The sequence below is a fragment of the Piliocolobus tephrosceles genome, chromosome 3, assembly GCF_002776525.5.
Source record: "Piliocolobus tephrosceles isolate RC106 chromosome 3, ASM277652v3, whole genome shotgun sequence".
NCBI classification, from domain to species: Eukaryota; Metazoa; Chordata; class Mammalia; order Primates; family Cercopithecidae; genus Piliocolobus; species Piliocolobus tephrosceles.
The window spans coordinates 47446708-47470764 of NC_045436.1; the positions used below are offsets into that span (position 1 = coordinate 47446708).

The following is a 24057-nucleotide window of genomic DNA, read 5'->3' on the forward strand; positions in this document are numbered from 1 at the left end:
ATGCTTTGTATTTTGTATGAACTCACAAGTCATACCACATATATTTTAAGTAGAAATACTTTGATCCTTTGTTGATATATATTTTAATAAATAATTTCACTGATAACTTTCCAGTTTTGTAAAGAAATATGCTTACTGGAAAACAGAAAAATCAAAAGAAAGAGATTAAAAGCATACTTGTAATATTGCTCCTTAACAATTACTGGTAGCATACTGGGTGCTCTCATCCAGTCTTTTTTAACACATGTAATTTACATCATTATTTTTTTCTATTAAAAATTCAAAACTGCAAAACTGTTTAAAATGACTAATTTTCAAGTTATATACATAGTATAGGCCAGGGGTGATGGCTCATGCCTGTAATCCCAGGACTTTGGGAGGCCAAGGCCAGTGGTTTGCTTGAGCTCAGGAGTTTGAGACCAGCCTGAGCAATATGACAAAACTCTTGTCTCTACAAAAAAGTGCAAAAATTAGTCAGACTTGGTAGTATGTGCCTTTAGTCCCAGCTACTTGGAAGGCTAAAGTGGAAGGATCACTTGAGCCTGCAAGGTGGAGGTTGAAGTAAGCCGAGATCACCCCACTGAACTCCACCCTCTGGGTGATGGAGAGAGGCCCTGTCTCAAAAAAAATAAAATAAAAAAAATAAAGTGTGTGTGTGTGTGTGTATATATATGGTATGCAAATGTATGTATATTTATATAGATAGATACGTATATATACACACACAGACACACACATACACATAATATGAATATAATATTCTTCATTTATAAAACAACTTAAATCTTTGTGTTTCTTTGGAAGTCATGCCCAATACTCCAAATTTAAAAACATCGGCCTCATAGGCTATAGCTAAAATTTAGCTAAAATTTATCTCCCATTCACTTTCGAATATACTTTATTTTTTCTTTTCAGTAAGAACATTTTCTGTCACAAAATTTTCTTTTAAAAATTATGGTAAAATTACATGGGCACTCTGGAAATAAGAATAATTTAAATAAAAGCCCCTGTCAGTTCCATTTTTTCTTTTGGACTGTGTTCATTAGCTGACAATATATCATTTTGAAGGAAATGATAATTAAAGTTTTTCTTTTGATTATAATTTGATTCCTTGGGAGTACATTTTTTTTTTTCCTTCTGTGAGTTAGTTCCTTGTTGGCTACTCACAGCTCTTAACTCTGTTCATATTTTGGCAAATACAGGATAGATCAGCCAAAACTGTCCACCAGGTTTCTCTTCATGTGGACTTCCCTATATACAACTCCTTGTATATAACACCAAATCTTCATAGAGGGAGAGGAAAGTGCTTTTAATTAAGTAGTCATGCTGAGGCTTGAACATACAGTACGAAATAAATAATGAGGCCTGCAAAGCTTTGAACTAAATGTAGTACAATGAATGGAAGGACTTTTGCTCAATTTCACATGATCCTGACTGAATTTGTAATAAGTGAATTTGTAATGCAGTTTTTCCTCCTCTTTTAGTTTCATTGTAGCAGTATACAAAATCAAAATTTGTTTATAGCCCACAAATTCAAAGAATAAAGAGGCTTGTACAGTTGAAAGCCTACCTGTTCCAGTCCTCTTCTTAAAACAAACCAATCTGAGCAGTTTAATATATTTTGCAGCAAGATTTCTTCTTGGAATGTCAAATTATTTAAGTTTTAGCTGTGATTCTCTTAGTCCACAAACTTAAATCTTGAGAATATAACGTTCTTGAATTTTCTGTAACTCTGTTTAATTTTTCTGTCCCCCGTTCTGGGACAAGCAGAAACTTTCATCTCAGACAATTCATAGACTCCACTCCCAGTGTAGATTTGAATTCTGATTCTCACATACTGTCTTTGTGACATTAGATTACCACACCTTTCTGTACCTTAGTTTCCTCATCTGTAAAGTGGAAATAATATTGCTTACCCCAGAGGGTTGTTCTTAAAATTTGATGAGTTTATATATGCTAAGCATTTATAACTGTGCCTGGCACATGATGAGGTTAATCGATGTTAGCTATTATTTATGTAAATATATGTAAGGGATACATTTCCACAAAAATGCTCAGGCAGTTTCTTAATTTAGTGCATGGAAATCTTATTCTTTCTGTAAGCTGAGTAGGATTTTATTGATTTGATTTAACATAATTATCTAACCAATACACTATTGATGGTCATTTAGATTGTTCCTAAGTTTTTGGTTAGAACCACCTGCACTTGCAAGGTATATCCTTATTCATATATCTTTGCAAATTTCTGAGTGTTTCTTCTAGATAAATTCCTACACTTAATATAACTACACTTAGTTAAGAGGACTTATTTCTTAACTAAGAAACTAAGGCTTCTTAGTTAAGAGATAGTTAAATTTTAGAAATAATATCACTGAAAAGTTGTATTAATATTCATAATATGCCTAATTTCTCATTCAGTCTTGCATACTGAGCTTTGGATATTATTCATGTGTGAAGTAGAGGTATGGCTGAGATGTATAAATACATATATATATGTATTTATATTTATATTCATATTTATAAGCATCTAGCAGGTAGCTCCACTTTACTCATATCTCCCATACACCTCAAGATTGAGATATTGAGTCATTTTGCATCCCTTTGGCTCTCAAACTTGCTTCTTTTGGAGGTTATGTTTCTTAATAAAAAGATATGATCATCTACTCCACTGTTGAATGTAGCACCTGAAAATCCTTGACAACTTTTTCTCCCTTGCTTTCTCTTAAAATTAATTTACCTTCTTATATATCTGAAAGTTATTCATTTTAATAATAAAATATAGGTTAAGATAATCCTAGCCCATAGAACCACCGTCTTTTAAATATTCTACTATCAAACTTCTTATTTACTGTCCTTCCTTCCAGACTGGCTCTCACCCAATCATTTATCCTTATCTTGGTTGGAATTATATTTCTTAAAGGCAAATATTTATTCTTGTGATTTCATAATTTTAAACATTTTTTAGCTGCCTCTTGCTTGCAGGAGAAAATCTAAGGTGCAATAATATATACATGTGATCTGGCCCTGGTTCTTGCACCACGACACCATCATCTTTCCCTCCCCACTGCCCTCCATAGTGAATCAGAGAGAACTTTCTCACCACCACAGATCTTAGCTTAAAATCATTTCTGCCTGGAAGCTTCTTCTGACTCCTTGTCTAAGCCAAGTCTGCTTTAAGCCTCCGGTGTACAAAATCCTTCTATACTATACGTGCTCTGAGAATATGAAATGTGTCTGTCCAGTTTACCACAGTCAGTATCCCCAGGGACTAACTTGATAAGTGTTTGATGAATGGATATATATATGGGGAAATGAATGAATAACATCAAAGGTTTGCCTGCCATAAGAGCAAAGGGAAGAACCAATGACTATGCCTGAAGAAGAGATCAGTGTGACAGAATTAGGTAGTGGACATAGAGACTTTTTTTGGATTTAGGAAAAAGAAACAAAAAGGCACTTGTGGGAAATGTCTTATAGGTTTTGATAACAAAACCTATACATATATTTGGCAGGTATAACATCAGTGTTTCCTTGTACCTCACTAGCAAGGGAAAATATGCTTTTATGTCTTCTGAAAGAAAGGAGACAATTTATTTAAAAAATGGCTAACTTAAAAACCTGATTCAATATCAGTAATGCAGTAGTGACTTTAACACTTCCAAGTTGTGGCATTCTTCCAATAACCTGTCCAAAAGCTTGTGAGGCAAAGAATGATCTGATGTTTAGGCAAGAGGCACTGTGTATAGTGTGACAGTTCAGAATTTTAAAAAGTTAAATGTTGATTTTAAAGAAAATGACTTCAGTTGTAAATGACAAAATGTATTTGCTAAACTATCCCCACATTTTTAATGATATGAAATTTGGTGAAGAGGGCAGTCTGAAAATGACAAAATATATAACCAGTCTTATTGTTGGATTTCAGAAAGTCACTGAACCTCTCACTCTTGGGTTTCCATGTCTTCGCTGTAGCTGTGGCTACATGTGTATACCTGGAGATATGTCAGAAAAAAAAAAATCAAGAAAATTAGGGTTTAAAAGCAAAAATGTTAAGTCTAATATGAAAATTACAGGAAAAAATACATTTTTTCCTTTTTCCTTTTAAAACTAAATATATAAAGATAATATAATTTGAGGATTTATTTTGTATAAATCAGAAGTTACATTTCTCCTTTGCTGTAAACTGAAACAACATTTTAAACCGTGACACACTATGTTGTCTCCGTAGTATTCACTAAATTCAAGGAGGAACTTTTGAACTTGTTAAAAGCCAAGTGTTTTACAGAATAATTTTAAAACTGTCTGCTGTTCTAGATATTTAACAGTCATCATTGCAAAGGCAGCATACAGCAGAAAATAAAGTCATCTACAAATAAATTGCCAGTCATCTACAAATAAAATATACTATATTTTTCAGAGCTTTTAAAGTTAACTGTAGAACATCACTCTTTTTTCTTTTTCTACAAGATTACAAACTTTTAAAAATGTACATATGGAATTTATGTCATGGAAAAATCAAACAGTTGGCTGTGTTACATGAGATAAATACTGTTATTGGAAAATCATTGTTAGAGAAGACTTTGCCTGAATTATTTCAATGTCCTCTTCCTTGTGATGAGGCTTACATTAATAATTGATTATTGTGGTAACCCCATCAGAGAAGGAAGATGGATTGGCTTATAGTGTCAGCAGAGATGGAGAGAAGATAAATTACAGAGGTATTTAGGGGCAACTGGGGGTTGTGTGTGTGTTAGGAGTGGAGGTAAGAACCCAGAGGTATCAAGGAAGACTCCCACACACATCTGGGGAATGATAGTGCCATTCACTGCACCTTGGCTTATAAACTCCAGCAACACAGAGCAGCTGCTAGAGTGTCGTTGAATGTGAAAGGATGTTAGGCTGGGCAGGGAGCAGGGACCAAATCTTAAACAATTATTTGCTATGTCAGCTCCTGGCAGTTCACCCTGTAGGCTATGGATACTGCAATTGGTAGGTTTTCAGCTGAAGATTGGCATGATCATAGTATTTGGAGTGACAGTGTAGATAGAACAGAAGAATTGCAAACAATTAGACTATTATAATAGTGGCACAAGGGAAAACAGGTACCTGGGGAGTTGAAGATTTTAAGGAAGTATCTAACAGAATTTAAATCCAGTTGGATGACAGCTTAAGGGAGACTGGGCAGGATTGAAGCACTCTTAGGTTTCTGGTTTCTATAACTGGGTAAATGCCAAGACAGTTGAGAAAGGGGATACAGGAAATAAGCCATTCATTTCCATTGCTTAATTAATAAGGTCAATTGTTTATATTCCATTAAAGAGACATTTTGAGAAATAAGAAAATAATCTTGTTGAGTCTGTGCTTTTTTTCACATTAAGAATTTTTTTTTCTTTTTTTTTTTTTTTGAGACGGAGTCTCTGTCTGTTGCCCAGGCTGGAGTGCAGTGGCCTGATCTCGGGTCACTGCAAGCTCTGCCTCCCAGGTTCACGCCATTCTCCTGCCTCAGCCTCCCGAGTAGCTGAGACCACAGGCGCCCGCCACCACGCCCGGCTAATGTTTTGTAATTTTTGTAGAAATGCAGTTTCACCATGTTGACCAGGATGGTCTCCATCTCCTGACCTTGTGATCCGCCCGCCTCAGCCTCCCAAAGTGCTGGGATTACTGGCGTGAGTCACCGTGCCCAGCCAATAATCTTTTAAATCATAGAACTTATGGAGGATCCCAGAAAGCATGAATTCTCCTACTTATTTTATTGATGAAAATACCAACGACCAAAGATTCAGTCACCAATGCAGCTAATAACAGAACCAAAGCTAGAAAATTAGACTTCTGTCCTTACTCGCAAGTTCTTCTTCCATACTCATTTACCGTCAAGCAGTCAAAAGATGATTAACACAAACATCCTCTTCATAAATGTGCAATATTAACTTAGGAAGGGATTTTGCTATCCACCAGAGAGAAATAAAATGTAGTTGGTCTACTCAATTCCTATGGGTCTTTAAGAGAATATAATTTTTAAAATAAATTATTTGTGCTATTAAAAATCATGTGAATTGAGGTGGTGATTTGCACTCAGAGTCAGTTACTATGGTAATCTGCCTGAAATTGTTCTGCCTAGTAGTCAGTAAAAATATCTTTAAAACTCTAGCCTTATTAGTTTTCTATCTACAGCCCTTTCAAATACCCCTTAGGAATACCACCTTTTTAGGAATATGGCCACAATAAAAATAAAAGGAGTAAATTTTTCAGAGATGTTCATAGATTACCATTCATAAGAGTAAAATAGTATAAGCATTTTGAATTAATGAATGAATAAGCAAACTATTCTGCATCACTAAAGCTGAATATTATGTAGTCATTTCTATTATTCTGTGGATTATGAGGTATGTAGAGCTGTATGTAAAAAATGTGCCTTAAAGGAAAGTATGACATGTATATAGAAGACATCAATCTAATCATATCAGTGAATGTGTTGGAAAGGTTAATAAGTTTGCTTAGAATGCCACAGATAAATACAGTTATATTTATTTTTGAATATTTGTTTTATCTTTCCTCCTTTTTTTAGTTGTAAAATAAGAGAAATGTTTTCATAAAATCTTTTTGCAACTTCTACTTCCAGCAAATATGGAAACTAGGTAACAAAAAGATTCTCCAATCTCAGAAAACCTAGAACAGTTGGACGCAATATGCCATCCTTTTCCTTTTCTCTCAGGAATGTAAGGAACTTTAGTGCAGAGTGGTTAGTAAGCAAGCCCTGAAACTGCAGCTGTCCTCAGGATATTCATAGACACCAAGCATCTAGAGCCTTAGGTTGCAAGCTCTTGTGGGAAAAAGACTCAGACAAAATAGTATTTCTCTTTTTCTTCTTTCTCACTACCCGCCCTGCATGTAGCATTTAGTGGGCTGGCATCATTACACATGATCCGCTGATTACCTTGTTAACTGAGTACCTCTGTCTTTTTGCTTTTCTTAATTCATTGAGTGAGTAGTAGTTATTAAATATTTGTTGAAAATAATTTACTGTGAGACAATTCTGAAATTCTTCAGTCTGTTATAAAATAGAATCAGACATCTCTAATGAACTTTGTTTTAATTAGGTGATAACTTCTTTACTTATAGTTTATTTTAATATTTATAAGTGATACTTATTAAAGATGTTTTCCATATTAGTTATAGCATTTTAATTTTTCCAGATTTAAAATTGGTTGATACTGTGTTCAAAAGATAGTAAAACATAATTAGGAGTTCAAACTGTGTAACAGTAAAGACCCAGGTTTGAACCTGGTTTTAACATCTATGCTAGTTTGTGTGATCCAGGTCAAGTTACTTAACTTACTCAAGCTTCAGTTTCTACATCTTGGATTAATATTTGTTCCTTAGAGGATTGTTGTCAAAATTAAATAATATAATCCCTGAAAAAGTAACATTTAACATAATGCTAGGCCCATAGTGTATATGTACCCAATGATTATTATCTATTAACGTGATAGAGGAGAAGATTTAAACTATTAGCATAAATTATGCAGTAAAAAATATTGACTTTATTGGGGATTTGCTTAAAGTATTGTCTGATTTAACTTGAAAAAAATAAAATGGCTTATATATGTACCTTCTTTTTTTTTTTTGTATTATCTCAGAATCATAATTGTTAGTCTATAATGTCTTATGCTGGAAAGATTTGGTTTTTCTAAAAGAAATTTACTGTAGTATAGTTTTTCTAGAATAAAAATGAACTTTTGGAAGTATATAATTTGAAGATTTTTAGTAAATTTACAGGGTTGTGCAGTCATCGCCACAATCCCATTTTAGGACATTTTCATCACCCCAAAAAGGTCTCTCATGCCTGTTTGCAGTCAAAGGAACATTTATATTTGTAGAGTACTGGGGAATGATTTTTACTCCTGGATCTTTCTTATCCTATACTTGATTAAGTATATTAGGGCATAAGGTCTAGGATGAAGCTGAGAAGGTTTTGAGGTTGGAAGGAATCAGGAGACCAGGTTTGGGTATTATCCTCATAACACCCTGGCAGAGGGACAACATGAAAATATCAGAAGCCATACTAGGCAGAAATAGAACTGACTAGATCTTGGAAGGTGGCAAAGGAAATCAAGGCAAGTGAATTCATGGACAAGTGGGAATAGGCCAGGAAAGGAAATAAAGCACATTGGACTTTGCTTATTTAAAGGTCATATAATGGTACCTGGAAAATTTGCATTAAAGCAAGAATAGGGCTAAGTAAAGGATGTGCATAAAAAAGAGGTTTCAGTGGTTTAGAAAGTGCAGGTAAGAACTTGCAAACTGAAAAGTGGAATAGTAGAAACCACTGTGATCTGAGCCAATAAACACATTTTCTCAGAGGGGGAATTCTGAGCAGAAATGAATGCTAATTTTTTTTTTTCCTCCTTAATTAGCATCATTTGTCACAGAGCTAATAAATGACAGAATCAACTTTTGATCAGAACACTCTTTGATTCTAAAATTTTCTTGAAACCATGATTTCTTTCTTTCTTTTTTTTTTTTTTTGAGATGGAGTTATGCTCTGTTGCCCACACTGGAGTGCAGTGGGGCCATCTTGGCTCACTGCAACCTCCGCCTCCCGGGTTCAAGCAATTCTCCTACCTCAGCCTCCTGAGTAGCTAAGACTACAGGTGCATGCTGCCACGCCTGGCTAATTTTTTATATTTTAGTAGAGACAGGGTTTCACTATGTTTCCCAGGCTGACCTCAAACTCCTGAGCTCAGGCAAGTTGCCCGCCTTGGCCTCCTGAAGTGCAGGGATTACAGGTGTGAGCCACTGCGCCCGGCTCAAAACCATGATTTTTTTTAGAACAGGAGTAAAGATAAATATTAATTTAAGTACAGATCATATAGCTCATTTAATTATATAAGTGAAATCCATAGGAGGTAAAATACTGTTTTGTTTTTGTTTTTGTTTCTAATTCTTTTCTCCAAACCCCACTTCCAGTAGAAAATGGAAAGGGTGCATTGGGGAAAGCAGAGAGGCACAAAGCCTATTATTAAACCGTGTGAGACCAGAAGGGTATATTTAAGTGCACTAAGGTGTAAATTTTCTTTTGTGATCCACATTATTTTCTTCTCAGTCAGAACTGAGAGCATATATATCCCTTCCTCCGGATTCAAGAGACAACATTGTTTTTTGTTTTTTGTTTTTTACAAGGTGTGTTTGAGCTAGAAAAAGATAAGTGGAAATAGTTCTAGATGTTCTAGATCTTTTTTCCTCTGGACATTTAATTCTGCCACACGAGAAGAGACACACCACTCTAAGTCATTTTTCCCTAAACTCATCAATCCCAATCCCCTTCTGTTCATGCCCTACCTTCCCTGTCTTTTCTTTCTTGTTTTCCTCCTTGCCTGTTAATCATGTCTCATCTATCTTTTTTAATGACTCCGCTGTGCAAAGTAGTAGGTTGGTTGAGCAAATAGATTAAGGAGTGGAGGTAGCAATGGAGTGGGAAGTGAAAGAATGGATAAGTAGCAGAGTAAGTCCCGTAATGTGCCCTTGTGGTCAAGGAGTTAAGGAAAATAAATTATATTTCTCTTCTTGTCTGCCTCCTGCCTTCTTCAAATCCTAAGCATAAGTCAATGACTTCAATATCTTAGAGTATTGTTTATCTTGCAATAGATAAGTTTAAGTACAGAGGTGTGGAGACCAGTTTGTGAGCTATCACACTAATCCTAGTGGCAGGAATGATGGGGTGGTTGCAATGAATGTGGAAATAAGTAGTTGGATTCTGGATATATTTTGAAGGAAAAGGCAAGACTTTCTGAAAATTTGGATGAAAGATAAGAGCCAAAGAATGACAGACAATATTAAATGGACCTGCCATAATCTAAGATGGGAAACAGTGCAAAGGTGCTGGGTGTTGAAAGCGGGGAGCAGATCTCGGGATCAGTTTGGGACATGTTAAGCTGGATCTGTAAACAAGAGAGCTTTTGTTTTCATTGAAGTTCAGGGTGAAAGTCTAGGCTAGAGATGGAGATTTGGAAATCATTAGTGCAACATTTGTATTTGAACCATGAGATTACTTAGGAGGGACATATAGATAAAAGAGTTCCAAGAACTGAGTCTTGGAGCAAGCCAACAAGTGGATAGGAAAATAAGGAAGACCAGGAAAAAGGGACTGGCACAAATATACACTCAGGAATATGTAAGTCCTTGTTTTAATTGTACTTTGATTAGCAATTAGAGCTTATGAATGTGAATGTTACTTCATTATGTGTTTTATATTATTTTTACAACTCCAAAATATGACATGGATAGTAACAACATACACACACACAAACATGTGAGGATGGGGATGTGGGTGTGTATTCTAAAGAAAATAATATCACATATATTAAATTACCTTATTTAAATAAATATATTAAAGTATATAGTACACTTTAATTCACTCTCTCATCTATAGAAAAAATATGAAACTAATTTCAATTTTCATTATCTGTGATTTACAGTGCTATTTATATTCTATAAAATATTTCATCCAAGTAAATATTTTGTCTTTCTTCCAGAGTCATCTGATTGATTGTTGACTCAAGTGTTTGGATCCAGTTTAAATTTCGTACTACTATAAAATAGAGTTTAGCTATATTCTTTTTATCTAGATAATTAAATTATACTTATTACTTCCCATTTAAGAAACTATAACTGTTAAAATATATGACATGTTTAAAGAGTAAGGCACTGAATAGGTAGATAAAATTTATGTATACTTAAAATTATTTTGTGAGTGGTGATTTTTTTTTCCATACCATACTATTTCATCCTTTCATCCTGGACACCAGCATTGGCTTTTATTATGGAAAATGAATCTTTCAGCCTCACTAGGTGAGGTGCTCATCGTTAAAAAGACTTCAACCGATGCCTGCTACATAACTCTGCTCCAAAGAAGGCTGAATTAGGAGAAAGAGGCAGAAGTTAGGATTATGTCCCATCGTGGTGGTTGGAGAATGTATTGGGGAGAGGAAAAGGAATATATTGGGAGGGAAAAGATGAAATGATGATGAAAAAGGTTAGGAGAGCAAACACTGGTAATGAGGAGGGAACCAAAGCAACTTGTGTGAATAAGATGGGGTGTAAAAGTAGCCTTGTAAAAGGTGCTAAGAAAATTTGAATACCTTAAGAGGGAACTTTTATCAGAGTCCTTGTGTAGCATGATCAAGGGTTTACAGGGGACCTCAGTCAAAAAAGTGACAGGGTATCTCTAAAGATGCTCCATCCCTACATCTGTATCTCCGGAGGTGCTTGTCACAAATGCTACACCCTACTAAAGCAGAATCTCTTGATGTTGCCAAGGAATCTGCATTTTTTCAGGAAACATTGAGGCCTGTCCTCATCCCCAAGGGAATCTCATTGTGACTGCTAAAATTTGAGCACTGTTCAACTAGGGCATAAGTAAAGAACATGTGCAGAATAAATATTAGAAATGTGTGAATTAGAGAAGAATGGAGTAGAGACTGTCAGGGAATTTGATAATGAAAGTAGTAATATTCAGGAAAACAGTAACAGTGAACTTCTGGGAAAGAATAATAGTAAAGAAGGAAGGCAATACTGATAGGAGTAAAATAGAATGGATAGAAGTGAGTGTATGAGAGACCAGAGAAGACACATTCAGAAAGCAGTCATGTGAAGAGAGAGATGGAAGACCCCACAAGGCCATGAGCATTCTAGCTTTCCAAAGGCTAAGCCATGGGGAGTCTGTAAATAGCCGTAAGAGGACACAGGGAGCAACCTCTGATGACAGAATAGCAGACCTGCAAAGAGGGATCACATAGCAGCGACCACATGGCTCTGTAGTGGGTCTGTAAGTAGGTCCTGCTTTCCACATGGCTCTGTAGTGGGTCTGTAAGTAGGTCCTGCTTTCTGCTCTCGGAGCTGCTGGGTATCAAACGTTGTTTAAATTCTGGTGACATATCTGTATCTTTAGAGAATCATTTTCTTTGTAAAAATAATGTGGAGCTGTTTGATCTATTATGGATTAAACTTTATATCCAACTTGAGTTCATGATTTCTTTTCTAAAGTCCTTAGTACACTGCTGCATGAGATCTGTCTTAACCACTCAAGAAGTCAGAAAGAGACACAAAGAATTGGCAAGGACTGGTGTTTCCTTTTCCCTCCTCACAGTTGTTATTTTTCATTTACTTTAACTTGCATTAAGATATACATAATAGCAAATTAAGGTATGTTTTATTTGAAGCCCTCACTTCTGACATTTAAAAGTCTACAAGTAAAAAATTGAGAGCAAATATCTGTAAGGGTCATAAACTAGCAGTGCGTTTCTTTAGCCTTCATAAACCTGATACCTTCATTGACTTATTATTCAATCTTCTGAGTAGCCCAAGCCTCAGAGAGCATTTCTTTTAATCTTTTACTAAATAAGTAAATAAATAGGAGGAATATTCATTATGTGTTTGCAAAAAAAAAAAAAAAAAAAAAAAAAAAAAACTGTTTCCTTAAAGATTCTGGTAATTTTCCCCTGAAAAATCACTAGTGTGAGAGAAATAGAACAGAGAATGCTTCCTAGATGTCAGTTTTTCTTAGTGGTGTCTGAGGTTTCAAGGTGGGAAATAAAATTATGGAATTTAAATAATTGAGCTGGTAAAAATGTAGTAGACATATTCAGTAAATACTCAACATTGACTGCAAAATGTTTTGAAAAAATGTCCTGACATTTGGGTATAATGGGATGTAAGCAAGTTTACGCCAATCTTGTGAATGCACGAGTCATTACTTCCCTCTTCTTTGCTTCTAGCAACTGTTTTGCAGCTTTCCTGCTGGAATGCCTTTTCCTAATGAAATGGATCAAAGATTCCTTCACTCTAAATATCCCTACTCCCATAACGTGCTTGATTAGTTACTAGAAGATGATTATAAAAGTCAATAATTCTCAAGCCTGTAATCCCAGCACTTTGGGAGGCCAAGAGAGGAGGATTGCTAGAGGCTAGGCATTCAAGACCAGTCTGTGCAAACATAGTAAGACCGGTCTCTATGAATTTTTTTTTTTAAATTTGGTCAGGTGTGGTGGCTTGTACCTGTAGTCCCAGATACTCAAGAGGCTGAGGTGGGAGGATCACTGGAGACTGAGAGTTAGATGATGCAGTAGGCTCTGATTGCACCACTGTACTACAGCCTGGGTGACAGAGTGAGATCCTGTCTCTTAAAAAAAAAAAAGTCTAAAATTATTTAGTTAATAATCAATTTTAGATTTCTTTGTATGTTAAATGGAAAACCATAAGAAGAAAAAGTATCATGATAAAATAACACCATGAAATAGCATTCTGCTATTAATGTCCTTTTTCTATCCAATATATTTGTCCATGTGCCCACTTGACATTCATTAATTTTCTCCTCATTTCTCAGCTATTAAAATTTACTTCCTCCACACCCCTCACCTAGTAACATGGGGGGGAAGTAGTTACTGAATGCTATCTCTGTGCCAAGCACAATTTTAGGCACTTTATATGAATGACTTCTAATGTTACACACCTCATAGAATCGTTTGAATGATGATTACCAGTTTCCTGATGAGGAAGAAAGCTGCCTAAGGTCACCCAGCTAGTTAGTGACAAGCGAGGATTTAAGTTGAGATCGGCCTGAATATAAAAGCTTGCTTTTCCCACTGGCTTATGTGGCCTCAAGTTCATTAGAAATTAGTAGTAATACTAATTTGTTTTGAATACTGTTACTTGACATGATTACATATGTGTCATGTCAAGTATTAGTATTAGTAATCGTGTCAAATATTAGTATTAATCTTCCCAGTGTTTTAGCAAAGACAAGATTACCTAGTTTTAAAAAGTATTTTTGGCCGGGTGCGGTGGCTCAAGCCTGTAATCCCAGCACTTTGGGAGGCCGAGACGGGCGGATCATGAGGTCAGGAGATCGAGACCATCCTGGCTAACACAGTGAAACCCCGTCTCTACTAAAAAAAATACAAAAAACTAGCCGGGCGAGGTGGCGGGCGCCTGTAGTCCCAGCTACTCGGGAGGCTGAGGCAGGAGAGTGGCGTAAACCCGGGAGGCGGAGCTTGTAGTGAGCTGAGATCCAGCCACTGCACTCCAGCTCGGGCGACAGAGCGAGACTCCGAGACTCCGTCTCAAAAAAAAAAAGTATTTTTGTCACCTTACATAAAAATTGTTAGTGCGTTATTAAAAATCTCTTAGGACAGTTCTTATCTGATCAGTAGGAAAGAGTGATACTTGGAGTTCTGTTTATCATTTGCCATCTGGTATTAAGGGCTGAACATCCGTTATGCTGTTTGTGTAACTTATTTTTATCTTTGTTGTTGCAGTACCGGATACCAGTTTATTTACTATTCACCTGAAAACACAGCCAAAGCAAAAGAAGTGCTCAGCAACATCAATCAACTACAACCTCTTGTAGCAACCCATGCAGACCTACTGCTTAATTCTGCAAGCCAGCATTCTCCAGAGAGCCTGAAGGATTCTTTAAAGATGCTTTCAGAAAAAGTAAGATCCAAATCATCGCTATAGTTGGGAAAATGAAATACTCAAATCCCCATCGGTCTGGCTTTCTGCATACATTGCCTTTCATAGCATCTGGAAATGTAAAATAGAGTAGGTTAAAAAGTAAGCTTCAAAGTATTGCCACAGGATCAAAATGAATTGACCTCCTTCTCTGTTCAAATCTTACTGAGCACTCTTTTTTTTTTTTCCTAGTAGGAAATGAAACCTGTTATTGGTTAGTATATATCTTCTCTTTTCCTTGGCATTTTTCATTTTCTTTGGTTTATGGTCTTATTAAGTGAATTAAATGAGATTTTGAAAATTACTTTATTTTCCTCTGGTGATCACCTACTTTTTATGCATATAAAGCTTTACATTTGAATAGGAATGACACTTCATTTGAAGGCAGAACTTTGATGTGGATTTACATCAGTCTGTATGGGGTCCTTCCTCTGCCTCGGTTTGCTCTCTACAACATTATTTACTGAGGAGAGATTCTAAAAATTTCCAAATGTGTTAGTTATTTGAAAAGCAGTAGAATCTAAGCCTTAGTTTTTCCAAAGGCGACTTGTTCCTTTATCTGCAGAAAGGAGAGCTAGTCTGGCATGGGGTAGACACTCAATATCAACTTCCAGAGCTAATGAGGGCAGCTAGTTGTGTGATAGAAAGCTCAGATAGAAAAAGACAAGTGACAGTTGATTTTCAATGTACAATCAGTGTCCTGGAGTCCACTTCCAATGTGTGCATCCTTCACCTCTGCATTTTAAGGAGATCATGTAATTTTTTTTATGAGACACTTCTAGTAAATATGCCCTTGAAGAAACTGACCAAAGAAAATTCTCATAATTGTAGAATAAGACAAAAGTATAGTTTTTCACCTCTCTGAAGAACAAATTCATAGAAACCTGGATCTTATGTATGTCCATACTTTTTATTCAGGGATGTTAATTTATAATAATATACTTATTTAACATTTCAGTTTATACATTTTTATATGTTATTCTCATAGGAGAAAACATACCTATTTTCATGAAAAAAAATAGTTAATATCTATTCAGAAAGTTCGAATGAATTGTCTAATAAATTAAAAAGTGAAAAACCAAACTCAGAACTTCCAGTTCAAAATGCAGCGTTCCTTCCATGCCAGAACACATGCCTCCATCATGAAAAGGGAGGAAAATATTGACCCAAATTTTGCAAGTACTTACTTTGTGTCAAATAGGGCAATGGGCTTCACACTTTAAGTCATTTTATTTAATCATCAGAATTATGGAGAACGTATTATTTTCATTGAACACAGAAATATGCTAAAGCTCAGAGAAATTTTAAAAATGTGAAAAGTCATGCAGCTAGAGTCAAATACAGGATTCAAACAAAACTCGGGTTCAAACCTGGGTCTGGATGACTCCAGAATGGAAGTTCTTTCTAGTGTCCTCCATCTAATATATGGATTTTGACATTTCCTTATTTAAAAGTTTTTTTTTTTAAATTTTTCTTAGACAAATGCCTTAGTAACACCTAAGTATTCTAGATATTCAATAAGTATGTTTTTTATGGCTAGGGAAAGAGAAAAAAGAGGAGGTTGTTGCATACAGTAAAATAATATAATCTCATTTTGGTTCATTTCTTTTTTGGATTTACAGATGAGGTGAGGTTTTCCTGGGTTCACCAAAGCTGAAAATTTTAGCGAGTAGCACACCACTGCAGTGATTACAGAGCAGTATTTATATTCTTCTTGTGCACTGGGCAGGGATTTGTCATTTCATACATCATTTACAACTTGCTGCAGTGATTTTGGTGGTGGGAGAGGTTAGGTTGGGTATTCTCTTCTCCTTGAATCCAGCATTGCTCCAACTTTTTCCCCATGTTTTCTCTTTTCTACTGAGTAGACAAGTTTAGTTGACTAATAAATCTCTCAGTCCTTAAAACTAGGAGGATCTTTTTTTAAGTTAAGTTTGCAAGCCATGCATTCTTTTAAGAATTCATGCCTGGAATTTCAGAGAATTATCTAAGTTAACAGTTTTGTATAGTCTATGAAAACTCTTAGTAGCTCATGGTTTAAAACAAAGTATGATCCATGAATTCAGGTATGAAAGAGAGATTGTTTTAGTGGTATTCTAAATTTAAATATAATTTAATATCAGCAGGAGGTAAGCTTTAAAAGTTCTGTTTTAAGTTTTGGGCTTGTTGTATACTATGGGTTATAAAATAAAACTGTTTACTTCATGGATAGTTCCTGGTTTCCTTTACTGATTCTGAACTGGTATGTTTGGAAAATAGGTACCTAGAGTTGTTTTCTTGGGGACTTATCCATATAGCATATTCAAGACAGTAAGGAGTTATCTATATTCATGCTTATCAGGGAAATGTAAAGGTTTCATAGCCTTTGAGCACCTGAACATGGAAGAGTTTACTGTTGTAGACTTGGGGCACCTGGGGAAGGCTAAGGGCAGCCCAGGGCAGTGAAGAAGGAGGTATTCTATTTTGTAATGAGATGGCGTCTCTCCTCATAGGTAAGCCATTGCATCTGAAGACAATAGCCATTAAATCATTATCAATTAAACATATACTCATAGTCTGGGGGAAAAGCAAGTGGCAACAGAAAAATTCAACTTGCTGAGAGGTCATATTCCAGGAGTCTTTGAGTAGGCAATATATGTAGATCCAAAGGTAATTTATATCATCTCTACTGCTACTGAGAACCAAGGTACATGGATAGGGCTCCCCAGCCAAAATTCCATCCATCTAAACACTGTTGGTAGAGACAAACACACACAATTTATAAACTAAAAATAATTCCTGAATTCATAGTCTTTTCTAGTCACTGTGCTCAACACAAAAGGTAGAAAAATGGAATAAAACACAGGCCTGTTCTTCCCAGGAACTCCAAGACTCTTGATAGTAGTGGTTATGATGATGAAGTGACAGTAATAGCTAGCATTTATCGGTGGCTTAATAACTCTGAGATAGTCTTATAAGCTCTTCAATTTTCAGAGTTCCATGCGGTGGATAATATTATTTTGACATTTAGTCTTCCTAATTCTATGAAGTAAGTGTTGTGAGTAGCCTTATTTTACACAGTTGAGGAAACTGAGGCAGAGAAGTATTAAATTTACTCACAATCACACACCTTGTGTTTTTGGCTCAAGATTCTGTGAGCTTGACCAGTATGCTGTGTTTTCAGATTGCTATATGGATCCTTGTACATAGGACTAAGGAAACAAATGTGGGGTCAGGGAAGGAGTACTACTAAAATTTCACAAAAATGAATACATTTAATGTTTCATGTTCTAATATGCACAAACTCAGTTAAATTGTATTATAATTTTAACATTCTCGGTATGCTTTCTTATGGATAACTGGGTTTGGTTATTGCATATTGCATAGTTCATGAAAATATTAAAGAAATAGTATAATCTTATGGTGTAAGAATCTAACAAAAGGCAAACTGAGTTTATCTGAATAATTCCAACAAAAAAAGGCAAAAGATAGATGAAAATTTTAACACACAGTATGAAAGGTTAATAATAGAGTGAGATAAACATGCCTTTCCTTTTTTCTCAAAGTATGCAATTCTATGAAGGAAAAACAAAGAAGAGATAAAATAAATTCAAACTAAAATAAATAATATTTTTAAAAGCCTGAAGGTGGACAGTGTTTAGGTGTCTCTCATAGCTCAGAAATCTGTGTCATATTAGCGTTCAAACACCCATCACTTTCTCTATTCCATTGAGATTGATAGACCTTTTTTAGAAAGTCATTATTATCCTGCTCATCAAAAAGCACTATTGAGCACTTAATTATGTGTGGTATTGTACTTGATGCTATATGACAAATACTACATAGATATGGCTCTTAATTTTTACAACCTAAGAATTTAAAAGAATGGGTGTTTTGCAATATTGCATTTGTTAAATAGTTAAATAATGGCCTTTATTGCAAATGTTAGAGGCTATACTCACAGCATATTTGAGAAATTCTCATAGCTTATAATGCCTACTATTCTTTCAACCTCAATATATTATACCAAAACATTCTATTATATTCAAAGAAAAATAAAAACTATTGTATTCTGAAACATATGCAATCAGGATTTTTTCAAGAAATGTTGTTTTCTGTAACAGCAATGCCAGGCAGCTAGTGTGCTAAGAAGTTGAAGATACACGTAATAGAGAGAAGAACGTTATGTTGATTATTTAAGACTGAGAATAACTTTTTTATTGTTTATTCACTGTAACCACTCCTAGGTCTATCCCAGTCCCAAACTGTGGGAAAGAACTTAATGAGTAGAAATTTTGTTTGTTTTTTTAAGGTTGGTGAATGTATGTATTCGGAGTCTAAGAAAACTTGAGAATAAATAGTTTAGGTAAAAATGAAATTTCAGGATAGAACTTATGTTTCTGTTTTTCATAATTGCCTTTAAATGGTAATTATTTAATTGGTGAAATAAGTGATAGTGTGCAATAAACAAAATTTGTTATTAGAAAATTGTACGATAAGAAAAACAAAGATAAGAATATAAGATAATATTGACAATGAGACTACATATAAAATTTATGGAATCAGAACTTCTGCTGTTTATGACGGAGTAACATGGACCCTCCCACCTTAAACAACAAGAAAGTGGACAAAATGTAGACATAATGGTTTTTAAGCACTGGAAAATAGGTAACAAATTATGTGATTCTTATAGCTATCTAGATTTCTTCCTCGGGCAGTTTCTAGGCTGTAGCAAAAAGGAACCTAAACACTCTCTTCTCAAGGTGAAGATACAGAGATTAGAGTTTGGGAGGCCAAGATTGCCAGAATTCACAAAGCAGAGTACCAGAGAATAAGGAGCTTCACACAGAAGGAACCCTGGAGATCTGTAAATGAGTCCCTTTAACTCTTTATGAGTACCAATCTATGCATGCATGAGAATAAACTACCCATGTCCACAGAAATAAATATTAGGAATAAGCTTATAAAGCAATTCCTCGTGGTCACACAGGCCCGGTAATAGTTTATCTTTCCACCAGTGAAGTGATAAGACCTTTTAATATGCCGGGAATTGACTAAAGTCCTCAGAAGTATATGGCCCTAGTAGTGGGACTAAATTAGTCTTAGATTAGAGGCTGCTCTTAGTCTACCACAAAAAGGTTTGAAAATAAGGCTTGAAAGGATTCCACTGATTCTGAGTAATTTTACTTTGCCATAGAAAATCCAACATTATTTAAAGGAATGCAATACAATCTGACAACCAAGAATGTAAAGTCAAAATGCCTGCCATCCAATAAGCACATACTAAGCATGCAATGAAGCAGGAAAATATGATCCATGACCAGAAGAAAAATCAAGGCATATAAACAGAAATGACAAAAAAAGGGGGAGAGGGAAGTATAAAGATATTGGCGGAAAACACGGTCAAATTTTTTCAACATTTAATGAAACTATAGACCCAAGAAGCTCAACATACTCCACACAGAATAAATATAGAAAAATAAACTCAGGTACATCATAATCAAGTTACTGAAAAACAGTGATAGAACATTGTGAAAACAACCAAGAAATAAAAGAAAAAAGGGCACATGTTTCGCTGACATTCACCAACAAGAATGATAGCAGACTTCTTATTAGGCTTTATACAAGCCAGAAGAAAATAAAGTCACATCCTCAAGCTACTGGAAAAAAAAAAAAAAAATCCTGCTTACTCTCAGAAATAAAGGTGAAATGAAGACCATTTCAGGCAAACAAAAGCTGAGAAATTTTGTAACAGATTTCTACTATAACAAATCATAAAGGAAAGTCTTCAAGAATAAGGAAATGATACCAGGAGAAATTTGAATGTACACAAAAGAATAGGCAATGCCAGAAATGGTAAATACGTGAATAGATTTTTTATTTAATTCAAACATGTTTCTCAAACATATTTACTCTTCCAAACAAAAATAATACCAATGTATTATGTCCTTTGTAACATACTAGTGTAGCAAAGACCAACCCATCACCTAGGTATGAACCACTGCATGCATTAGCTATTTATCCTGATGCTCTCCCTCCCTACCATACCATCCTCCCAAAGGCCCCAGTGTGTGTTGTTCCCCTCCCTGTGTCCATGTGTTCTCATTGTTCAACTCCCATTTATAACTGAGAACATGTAGCATTTGGTTTTCTGTTCCTATGTGTGTTTGCTGAGGATAATGGCTTCCAGCTCCGTCCTTGTCCCTGTAAAGGACATGATTTTGTTCCTTTTGATAACTGTATAGTATTCCATGGTGTATATGTACTACATTTTCTTTATCCAGTCTATCATTGATGGGCATTTGGGTTGATTCCATGTCTTTGCTATTGTGAATAGTTGTGCAATGAACATACACGTGCATGTATCTTTATTATAAAATGATTTATATTCCTTTGGCTAGATACCAAGTAATTGGATTGCTGGATCAGATGGTATTTCTGGTTTCAGGTCTTTGAGTAATTGCCACACTACTGTCTTCCACGATGGTTGAACTAATTTACATTCCCACCAACAGTATAAAAGTGTTCCTATTTCTCCACAGCCTTACCTGCATCTGTTGTTTCTCGACTTTTTAATAATCGCCATTCTGATTGGCATAAGACAGTATCTCATTGTGGTTTTGACTTGTGTTTCTCTAATGATCAGTGATGTTGAGCTTTTTTTAATGTATGTTTATTGGCCACATAAATGTCTCTTTTGAGAAGAGTCTGTTCATGTACTTTGCCCACTTTTAATGTGGTTGTTTGTTTATAAAAGTTCATTGTAGATTCTGGATATTAAGCCTTTGTCAGATGAATAGATTGCAAATTTTTTCCCCACTCTGTAGGTGATCTGTTTACTCTATTGACAGTTTCTTTTGTTGTGCAGAAGCTCTTCAGCATAATTAGATCCCATTTGTTAGTTTCTGCTTTTGTTGCAGTTGCTTTTGGTGATTTCATCATAAAATATTTGCCCATGCCTATGTCCTGAATGGTATTGCCTAGACTTTCTTTTAGGGTTTTTATAGTTTTGGTTTTTACATTTAAATCTTTAATCTATCTTGAGTTAGTTTTTGTAAAAGGTGTAAGGAAGGTGCCCAGTTTCAATTTTCTGCATATGGCTAGCCAGAGGTAAACAGTATCTTTTCAACATATTTTGCAAAACCAATTGGATATCCATGTGCAAAAAAAAAAAAAAAAAAAAAAAGAGCAATTAACTTTACCTCATACGTATATAAAATTTAACTCAAAATAGATCTTAAACCTTAATGTACAATGTAAAAGAATAAAAGCAGGCAAACTTCTATAAGAAGTCACAGATTGGGAGAAAATATTTATAAAATATGCATATGTTAAGGGATTTGTATCAGAATATATAAAGCATTCTTAGAACTTAATAATATAACAGACAGCTCAATTAAAAATGGGCAAAATAATTAAAAATATACTTCACCAAAGAAGACTTATGAATGGTAAATAAACACATGCAACGTTGCCTAGCATCATTTACCATTAGAAAAATGCAAATTCAGACTATCATGAGATGCCCTTAGCCACCTACCAGAGCAGCTAAAATCTAAAAGGCTGAGGATAAAAAGATTAGAGGAGGATATGGACCTGCAACTTTCATGCATCACTGCTATGTACACAATTATTTGCACACTTTGGAAATGTGAATGTTTCAGCAATGTTTCGTAGCTTAAAAAACACCATATAATTTGGTCATCTAACACCTAGTTATTGATTCGAGAGAAATGTTATTCTGTTGGCACTGAGAAGGCTGTTGAATGAGGAAGGATTAGATACATGTTTTGTGAAGGTTATCCTTATAACAATACAGAGGCTGAGTTAAGATACTGGATTTGAACTATTGAATATTACTGGGCATCACAAAATAAAAGTAATGCTTCTGGGGGACTTTGCTAAAAATACAAATTCTCATTTATATTTGTATTTGTATTGTAGTTCAAGGTTGGAACTCAGGAGTGTATATTTTAACATTGGTGGCCTTTGATAACATCATAAAGGAAAGACAAGTTAAAGTGAACCAACCAATAAAGAGACTGTGGAAAGTATCCCTATGGAATGTAGAAAGGATCTTAACTGGGACTAGCTGTGGAAATGTAAAGTAAGGATTGAGTTTTGAAATTATTGTAAAGGTATAAGTAGAATAAATTGCTGACTAATCCAGAAAATAGGCATTAGTGAGGATAATTCAGAGGTTTGGACTCTGAGTTGTTGAATACTAATGATACTGCTGAAATGGAAAATCTTGAAAGAACAAAATTACTGAAATTGAAAGAACAACAACATAATCTTGAGTTCAGCCTGGCATTTCTGGACTTTAAGGGCTTTTCAGTGGAAACAGTTGATAGAGCTGGTTCAGGAGGTGAATAGAGATGGATTTATTAGACCTTGGCGTAAGGATGACAGGTGAAGCTATGGTAAAATGGATTACCTCACCAATGAAAAAAGTGCTTTTGAGAAAGTGATTTAAGGTCCCTTGTGGGCTGACTTACCACATTTTGAGTGAACAGAGAATGATGAGTCAAGAAAAGAAGTTGAAAAGGTCAATCAAGAAAGAGAAGCATTAGGATAGGCACGGTAGCTCACATTTTTAATCCTAGCAGTTTGGGAAGGTGAGACAGGAAGATCACTTAAGGCCAGGAGTTTGAGACCTGCCTGGGCAACATAGTGAGACCCTGTCTCTACAATAAAAATTAAAAATAAAAATAAAATACAATGATAAATAAAAAGAAGACCATCAAAGAGTGCACTTGAGGGTGTGCAAGGAACTCTCATAAGAGTTTCATAGGTAGACACTGTAATTTTGTGCAAACTAGGAAACATAGTTATGTGATTTTTCCAAGGGCAAACTGATAATATATATATGAGCTGCCCAGATGTTAAGTATCCTCCTAGCTTTTAGTCTAGCTTTCCTTTAGGGAATGTTGAATATACATCAGTGCACTAATGATACAGTATAGCACTATTCCTATATCAAGTAATTTCAAAATATCAAATATCAAAATAAATAGGATTCTTTCTTGCTGCATAGATGATTACTAAAATAATCACTTGCATATGCCATTGGCTGCTTCTGTATTATGGATGGAATGAGGCATTGCGTTAAATTTTTTTCAGCAAAAATAAGGAGATTTCTAAGTAGAATAGAACTTTACTTAATTTGTTGAGCTCTCTAGTGAAAAAGAGTGGTTTTAAATGAACATGTCCTAACTATTTCTCTGCCATTAATATTCAGGAAACTAGAAATTCTCTTCACTCATCCCCAGGAGAAGTAATTTTTAGTAGTTCTATACTTGCAGATAATTCTGTGTGTTGCTTTGAAGAATAGTTGTATGGGGATATGAATTGGAAAAATGTCAGAAGGCTAGAAAACATTTCATTTTTTAAGGTAACATTTCTCTTTCATTTTCTGATATGAAAAAATAAAATGGATCTGCCTTACATTCAGAGTTTATTCTTTTTACACAATATTATTAAGCTGATATTTTAAATAAATTGTTTGGCCTACTCTTATGATAACATTTAGATAGTATTTCTTTTTTCATTTAATGTAGTTAAATCTACATG

At 35.0% G+C, this 24057-nt stretch overlaps 1 protein-coding gene across 6 annotated transcripts in view; it reads left to right on the forward strand.

The window, feature by feature from the left end:
- Nucleotides 1-24057, forward strand: part of INPP4B (inositol polyphosphate-4-phosphatase type II B) — an 840917-nt gene that overhangs the window by 679953 nt on the left and 136907 nt on the right. For all 6 annotated transcript variants that reach the window (XM_023225976.3, XM_023225978.3, XM_023225977.3 and 3 more), the window contains one exon: nucleotides 14310-14487. In XM_023225976.3, coding sequence (XP_023081744.1) covers nucleotides 14310-14487 — 178 coding nt within the window. The remainder of the gene's footprint in view (nucleotides 1-14309; nucleotides 14488-24057) is intronic.